At 38.6% G+C, this 9,327-nt stretch overlaps 1 protein-coding gene across 1 annotated transcript; it reads left to right on the plus strand.

The window, feature by feature from the left end:
• The first annotated feature begins 1,078 nt into the window (after nucleotides 1–1,078).
• Nucleotides 1,079–4,003, plus strand: LOC114469888 (macrophage-expressed gene 1 protein-like). Its single transcript, XM_028457777.1, has 2 exons — nucleotides 1,079–1,531; nucleotides 2,058–4,003. The coding sequence occupies exons 1-2, from the start codon at nucleotides 1,079–1,081 to the stop codon at nucleotides 3,726–3,728; spliced, it is 2,124 nt and encodes a 707-aa protein (XP_028313578.1). The 3' UTR covers nucleotides 3,729–4,003.
• Nucleotides 4,004–9,327: the final 5,324 nt, after the last annotated feature.

Raw genomic sequence — 9,327 nt, forward strand, 5'->3', positions numbered from 1 at the left:
CTACACTATTTAATAAAAGCCTTAAAAGACATGGATTTAATGAAGTGGATGGACAGAGGCAAAAACATGCAGACTTTCACACGGACACACACAGACTTATTAAACACACACACAACCTCGGTAAATGGAACATGCTTCACCGGACGGCAGGCAGTAGGAGCCAGAGATGGAGTAAATGCATCCCCGTACTGCATGTACAGACTGTAATATCACCAGTTTCTATCTTTACCAGGGAGCTAATATTTATTTACCAGTGATTAGTTTCTATCTCCCTTCCGCTCCGCGTCCAAAATGAAACCGTAGCCACACCCACACACACCCACACACACACACACACACTTATATAAAACCTGCGGAAACAAACTAGTGCGGGCATTTAGGAATCAAAATGCAAACATCTTTGTAACCGTTCTGGAACCGGACGTACGGAACCGGTTCCTATTTGGAACCGATTCTCGGTGCCCTACTTTTAATCCATTTTATTTCTGATTTGAACAAGGATGACGATATACTATGTCACAAATAATAGTAAACGTTCCTGGATAACAGTTCAGATGAATAAATAAATGTGGTTATCACAGATTCATAGAACAATGAACCATCCTTTTACTGACTTTATGGATGGACCCCAAAAATCTCTCCCCTTTATTCCCCCTTATAGATGGTCCTGTCTCCACATGACTGTTCTTCAATGTTCATGTCTGTGTTCAATCACCTTCAGCTACAGTGGGGGTCCCTGCTCTCTGGGACCTTTATTTTGTGGGTCACGTCCTGAAAAGGTTGAGAACCACTGAGTTAGACTAAGGAGTCTGTATGGATTAAACATGGACTTTTTTCTACATTTTTTTCTACTAGTTACTGTGTTTAAAAAAAGGCAATGCATTAGAATTTTTGAGAAATGTATTCAAGTGATAAACATCGCTCTAAGAGAGAATGTAAGGCGTTTAGAGTCCTTTAAACACAAACCACATCCTCCCTTTCGCTTGATCACATGATAAACATCTTTCTAAGGATGTGGGTAGAGTTACAGTATAAATTGACTTCTTTTGATTCACAAGGTTTAATTTCTGATGCAGCCATGCTGAAGACACCACTGACCCTTTTGGCCCTCTCTCTCCTTCATGTCTGTGCTCCAGTCCCCATCGACCGTCCGACCAACTGGCTGCGACAGTGTCGAGCCTCCACCAACCCCTCAATCACAGCGCTGGAGGTGTTGCCGGGCGGAGGCTGGGACAATCTCCGTAACCTGGACATGGGTCGAGTCATGAACCTCAGCTACTCCCAGTGCCAGACCACCGAGGACGGGCGCTATCTGATTCCAGACGAGGTGTTTGTGATTCCTCAGAAACAGACGGGCGTGGAGACGAGCTCAGAGATCATCCGTTCATTCCTGGCGCAGAAGAGCGTTACATCCAACACCATCAATGCAGACATCTCCTTTATACCAGTGTTGAATGGTAAATTTTCAAAGGAGAACATGAGGATGAAAACCCATCAGGTTAAAGAGTTTACAACTATGACAAGAGTGCAGGTGAGTTTATTTCTTTGATGTTTCTTGGAAGAATCAGAAAAAAAACATACTGTACTGATTGTTGTGGTAGTTTGGATGAATGAGATGAAGTTTAGCTTTAGGGTTGCTGGTCAGATGCTGACACAGGGTTTAATTGGTCAAATGGTTTTGGGGAGGAGACCAGTCTGGCCAGTTCTGGTCAGACTGCCCAAAGCAGGCCAGATACGATGGTACACTGATAGCACTCACCAAGGTCTCTACCTGAGGAGGCTCCACTATGTTATGACTACCACTATCAGCAACATACTGTACACAACCTTGAGAGGACTGAACAGCAGCAGATTCACTGAGACACACACACTGGAAGCTTGTTTACTTCTGAATCTCAGACCAGCTTGTTCCCCGAAACCATTTGACCAAATAAACCCTGTGTCAGCATCTGACCAGCAACCCTAAAGCTGGACTCCATCTCATTCATCCAAACCACCACAACACTGACAAAGAGTTGGATTCAGACATTAATGTCCCGCTTTTCTTATTTCTAAAGGTTCGTAACTTCATCTACACTGTGAAGGCTTATTCGGACTTCAGGCTGGACGCACGCTTTGCTACGTTAGCCGTAGAAATTGCAGATGCTATTGAAACTAACCAGACCAAGTATGCAGATTACCTCTCTGAGAAGATGGTGGTGGATTATGGCACTCATGTTATCATTAGTGTTGACGCTGGAGCTACTTTGGTGCAGGAAGACTACCTCAGTTCTTCGTACGTGCCAGACAACGCATCACAAATATCCATTGTCGAGGCTTCAGCCGGCCTCAATTTTTTCAACATACTTAAATTTGACATTGACGATGGAAGTAGCCAGAAGAGCTCATCGCTTCAAACTTATGAGTCCAATATTCAATACTCACTCATTCAAAGCCACGGGGCCACACCTTTCTACCCTGGCATCACTTTGCAGAAATGGCAGGAAAGTATCCAGAACAACCTCGTAGCCATCGATCGCTCAGGAGTTCCCCTGGACTATGTCATAAACGTCAACACCTTACCTGATCTGCCACCATCAACAATTTACAAAGTATCCCGTAAAGTGAGTGAAGCCATAGAGCGCTACTACAGAATCAACACCCGACCAGGATGTGTCGACATCAACTCCAAAAACTTCAATTTCCAGGCAAACGTTGACGATAAGTCTTGTGAGGGTGCTGCGACAAACCTCAGTTTTGGTGGCGTCTATCAGCAGTGTGTGAACCTCAGCCCAGATGCAGATCCATTGTGTGAGGCCCTGGCCCAGAAAAACCCAGATACGAGAGACTTTTCCTGTCGTCCCCCTTATACGCCAACTTTACTGAGGTCAGAAGTCAGGAAGCAAGCTTACACTAAAAATGATTGCTTTGAACAAAGCCATGATTGTGGATTTCTTGGGCTGTGGACTTGTCATAAAACGGTGTGTGTGACAAACGTTCACGTTCGATCGGCTCGTGTTGACACCTATTGGTGCTCCGTAAATAGAAAAGCCCCGGAATCTTCTGGCTTTCTGTTCGGAGGCTTTTACACATCAAACAATGAGAACCCCGTCACTAAAGCTAAAAACTGTCCTTCAAACTTTATTCCCGTTAAGTTTCTCTCAGACGGCCAAGTGATCTGTGTGAGCAACGACTACGAGATGGCCACTAGAGACGCCATCCAGTTTGGAGGACTCTTTAGCTGTCAGGCAAACAACCCGCTGGCAAATAATCAACCCAGGTGTCCGCCCAACTTCAGTCAGCACATGGCCACGATAAGCGATGGCTGCGAAATCCTTTATTGTGTCAAGTCTGGACTTTTCACAGGTGGGGACCTAAAACCAATACGTCTGCCTCCATTCACCCAATCACCACCTCTGGCGACGCTATCCAACAACTCAGAGTTGCTTATGACTGATGGAGATAGGCGCTGGATCAAGCTAGGGCAGAACAAGAAATGGAAGCTAGCAACACCACAAGAAGTCAGGGACTTCATGCTGGAGCTTCACCCAGAATTGAAACCTATGACAGGTGGAAAAAAGGCAGGAATAGCTTGTGGGGCGATAATAGGTTTGATAGTGGTGGTGGTAGTACCAGTCGTCTTAGTGCGAAGGAGACTCAGGAGGCAGGGTACGGATGAGATGCCTCTACACTATCAGACCCCTGGACACCGTCAAGATAATAGTGGAACAGATGAGAACAGAGGCTGATAGATGAAGATGCTGCTTAACTTACTTATTAATCATGGAATTATTACAGTGTGTATTTGCTTTCAGTTTCAGAAACCTTGAACAATGATATGGTTGTTTTTTCAAAATAGATTAGATCACTAGATTAGATGAACAGTTACTGCCCTCTTGAGGCCAAAATACTCCAATACATTGGAGGGATTAGACATTTGTACGACTTGCTTATGACTTTAGCTTTTGTCCTAAAATGCAAACAATTTACGTGTTTACCAATAGATTCCTGTAAAGTATGAAAACTGAATGACTGATTAATCAAAGGTTTTTATTGGTTTGATTTATTGTTTATATGGACCACGCACCAACTGTGTTGCTATATAAAGATATTTGTTACTGTATAATCCTGTTTGTTTGATATTTTTTTATCCACCACTTTTCAGCATTCACTTTATGACAATCAACATCTCGAAATATAAAAATGTGAAAGAAATTAGAGACAAAATAAACATTGGTACCTCCAATCCTCATTATATATATATATATACATTACCTGTCACATTTGTGGGCCATACATTGATAGTGGGTAACTGCATTAGTTTGCATGTCCTTCAGATTTGGCTTTGACCCAGAAGCAAATGGAAATAGTTTTTTTGTTCATCACTCAAACACACCAAACCAAGATCTGTTGTTGATGGGTACAAAGACAATGAATTCCATATTACAATATGTAAAACATTTTTAAAGTTTGTATAAACTGTTGTGTAACAAAGTCCCCAAACACATAAATGTGTCATGAATAGAATTACATGGGATGAGGAAATTAATGTTCAGTTTAATTGTTGTATTTAAGGATTTAGTTCTTGATCAAACTTTAACTTAGTTATTCTACACAATTAAATAAGTCTGTGGAAAACACTGGTGAAATGGGCCACAGCAGGAGGAGATTGACACACAGTAACACTTTGTCTACCTTTATTCTTCACCTGATAGCAGCAGTGGAATCAGATGGAGTGTCCAACATGCCAGGGCAATGGGATGGCACAGGTGAAAGTCACTTAGTCCTGTTAGAAATGAACCCTGTGTGGCTGTAACTAGAACTCTGTGAATTCAGTCTGTAGGTGCACGATGCAGGAGTAAACAAAGTATACAATAAACAAAGCATGTTGAATCCCTATATAGATAATAATAATAATAATAATAATAATAATAATAATAATAATAATAATAATAATAATAATAATAATAATAATAATAATAATAATGTATTGGATTTTATATAGTGCTTTATCATAGACACTCAAAGCGCCTTACATTGATGTGCATTATTCTTTCACTCCACACACAGTGGTGGTAAGCTACTATTGTAGCCACAGCTGCCCTGGGGCAGACTGACAGAAGCGAGGCTGCCATAGTGAACCATCGGCCCCTCCCACCACCACCAACACTCACTCACACACTACATTCATACTAGACAATGTGCCTAAAGTGCCTTGCCCAAGGACACAGCAACAATGACTTGGCAAGAGTGAATTTTGAACCCCCAACTCTTTGTTCAGTTATTGGACGACCTACTCTACTACTGAGTCACGGTCACCCAGAAATCCTGAATAAACTATACCTTTCTCTCTCTCTCTTATGTTCGGCTATGATCATATGTAATGATAAGGTAATGTACTTTTAAGATCAACTGTAAAAGTATTTATGATGAATGTTCTTGATAAACTTTAACCATGTACATGTGACAACCTTGATAGTGAATAATGAGGAACTAAAGTTTAGTTTAGTTTATTTGAGCAATTCACATTCACATTTTTTTTATTTTATGCCAAAAACAAGATCATTAGAAATGAAAGCTCAAAGGGAGTCGGCTGAAGCAAGAAAGGTTATAGGCACCTAAATCATAAACAATTATTATTACAAACATACAAATAGCAACATCAACAAGAGAAAAAAGAAAATAATTTTTGTACATTTTGACATCACACAGAATTATTACAAACTACACACATTGATAAATACATTACATTGGTGTTTATGATAAAGTATTTGTATTAATTCCAATTATTATGGGGTTACCTACAGTTAATATTTGGAATTAATGCAAATTCTAAATCATAAACATGTAAATGCAAAGTTACCATGACTAGCGCTCACTTCAGGGGATACTCCCTCTGGTGACGTAAAAGAGTAACTACAGCTCCAGAAATAAAATCTAAAATCATCATAAGCACACATTTAAATGTGTCTTTTCTCACATAAAATAACTTTTAAGTATGTATGTATCTGTCTGTCTATCTACAGTATCCATCTATCTATCTTGAGCTTTATTCCTCAGAGCCCCTAAGCTCTGGAACTCAAACTCACTATACCAGATTTTAAATCCTTGCTTAAAACTTAACTCTATAAAAAGGCCTGTATTTTAATTGAATGTATTTATTTATTATTTTTTATATATTCTACCAATGTTTTTTGGTGTGAATTTTATTGACCAATTTTACTCTGTCTATGTTTTAAATCTTGTTTTCTCTTTGCACTCTCTAAAGCACTTTTTAACCTTATATGTGCTATATATATATATATATATATAAACTATCTATCTCTTAATTTATTTATCTATCTATCTAATGAATTATGTCTATATCTATATCTATCAATCTATCTAAGTATCTGTCTATCTACTGTATTTAATTATCTTAATTATTTATCTATCATCTAATAATTTATACATCTATTTAATTATTTATGTCTATATCTATCTATCTATCCATCTATCTAAGTATTTATCTATCTAATTATCTTAATTATTAATCTATCATCTAATTATCTATCTATCTATCTATCTTCCTTCCTTGGGCTTTTACTTTGACGCTTTTACTTTTACTTCCTGGTCACATGACGTTCTTATTCCTGTCTTCAGTAATTACAGTAAAACAAGAAAAGGAAACGAACAGAACGAATTTCGACCTATATTTTGAAATCCGTTTTTTTGTTTTTGGTTTCCTGTAACCCAAACAAAAAACAGAAAAACAGGGTTTTTCCATTTTATGGTTTCAAACGAAAAGACGAAAAAGGTTGCGTTTTTGACTTTTTCAAGCAATTAAATCCTGTCTGACAACGATTTATACGTTCATACCCTGACCTTGACGGTTGCCCTTAAAAAACCCTCACTATTAAATTCACTGCTCTATTCTGAGCATGTCTATTCATGCCGTGACATTATCTGAAACAACAAACAATAGTGAATGCGTAAAGCTTCGTGTATCATATAATTGACATGACATGACATGTCGAGGTGTTGGCCAAATGTTGAGTTTAGGGTTTCACATTGAGTTGTGGATAGGAATCAGGTTCAGGTTCAGGTGACTTTATTAGTACCCGTAAGTAGATTTGTTTTGAGGATGGCATCTATATAGACATTAAAACTACAGACCTCAAAGCACTGACAGAAACAGACAATCCACAACACATCGTACTCGACCGGGGCCAGGACCAAAGGAAAAGTGGACCAACTGAGCAATTAAAAGATCATTACAGCTTACAGTAAAAGACAATACAGGGATAAAACTACCATAAATAAATATCTGAAGCTATAAATGATTTAAAATAACAGCTGTAGTTCTTTGAGATATCCTTCATTTGTCCTACAAGGGGAAATTTACATTTCAGTTACATCCCCATCTAAGAATAAAACATGTTATATTTATAGATAGGTCTGAAGTAGTTGAAAACATCTGATGTACTGTAAGTAAAAAAGTGTACAAGTGTATGTACATTTAAAGGAGAGCACAAGGGTTAAAATAGACAAGAACAAATACAAAACACAAGTACACTGACACATGTTTGTGTGGAGAATAAAAAGCAGAGGTGACAGCACACACACCTGTGTGGAGATCACACTGTGTTTGATAAAAACCCGTTCACTCTGACTCTGTGTGTTCTGTTTGTTAAAAAGTCTAAAATCCAGCCCATATGATTATTACTTAAATTAAAATAATCCAGCAGGCAGATTAAAATGTGCGGTTGAATCGTGTTTAGAGCAGATGAAAAGTCAATAAATAAAAGTCTAATTCCCTCCATTTGTTTAAGGAGCAGGTTAAACAGAGTTAGTGTGGCGTCCATAAGCAAACTGTAGTGGGTCAAACAGCATTTTCAGTTTTATTTAAAAGTTCTCAAGGGTCTTCATCAGGAGCGAGGTCACAACTATGGGTCTAAAATCATTTAAAATGTGGGGACGCTTTGATTTAAAGATCAGGACAATGACAGCATTCGTCCAGACTTCAGGGACTTGCTGTGTTTCTAAAGACTGATTAAAAATATAATTAAAAACTGAGCTCAATTCTTTTGCACAGAACTTAAGTAAATGACTGCAGATATTGTCTGGACCAGGACTCCTGTTTACTTTTGTGCATGAAAAAGCTTTTACAACATCCGTCTGGGTTATGGGAAAGTGTTGATTATCCTGAAAATTGAGGCTCAGTTCCAGGATTTCTCTACTAAAATCAAACATATCAAAACAATTATAAAAACAGTTCAGGGTTGTAGCAAATTCAGTTTCTGAATGAAAGCTGTTTAAAGTGTCCATGAAGCCTGCTTTGGTCTTCATACGGGACCGGGCTGACCCACGGTTATTAGCAGCCATCTTGTCCTCCAGTTGAGACTTAAAGCTTTGTTTTGCTTTCAATATTTCAGTTTCTAGCTCCTTGGTAGCTAAATGAAAGTCAGATACAGTGCCATGTATTGGAGAAGATTTGAACTCTCTTCCTGTCTCTACTAAAGAATGTGAGAACAAACAACATCTGGAAGTTCATCTATATCATCACAGGACTGCAGAAATAAATGTGTGTTATGAGTTTCTCACACCACAGAAACATGTGTCATTGACCACTGAGCCAAATTTGAAAGATGAAAAAAAACTGCCAAGTATATAAAATTAGGTTTCAAAATCATAGAAAAACAAGCACTTCTCTCTGCTCTCAAATTTGATGTTTTATTTATTTATGTTTATTATCACCAAACTAAAGATAAAGCAGGAAACAATAAATAAGGAAATCATTTTCTCTGCTTCATTAAACGTCAGTCGAGGCTTCATTGGAACATTAGAGGATCCTCCTGTTTTATTAATATACCCCAAAACCACCCAAATGTCCACACCAGCAGGTCCATGTCATTAACATATAAACAAATACAACAAATGAACAAGCGAGGGTAGATTTATCATGTGCTAATGGCTATGGACAGGCCGCATGGCTGTTAGTACTGGCCCTAGCATAGTTAGCAGATGGCTAAATTAGCCCATAATGTTATCTGAACACACACAAATGATACTTATATTAAAGCATTATAGAGCTAACATGAGGTGGGTGTACTCTTGTGTTCTCATAAATACTTACGGTTTATCATTTACTCACACAGACACAACCACCCGATAACTAAAGAGAAACTAACGCTCTGCGGACGTAGCGATTACAACCAAACTTGCTACAGTCTAACTTGTGATTGGCTACATAAGAACTGTCAATCAAACTATTAAAGACACACATACATGGAATCCTTCGTCACAACTACTCTGGTGGAGACATGACTGGTTAGCTGACTGGTTTAGCGAGCTGCAAACTGTCATAAG

This window comes from Gouania willdenowi, chromosome 9 (assembly GCF_900634775.1).
Source record: "Gouania willdenowi chromosome 9, fGouWil2.1, whole genome shotgun sequence".
NCBI lineage: Eukaryota > Metazoa > Chordata > Actinopteri > Blenniiformes > Gobiesocidae > Gouania > Gouania willdenowi.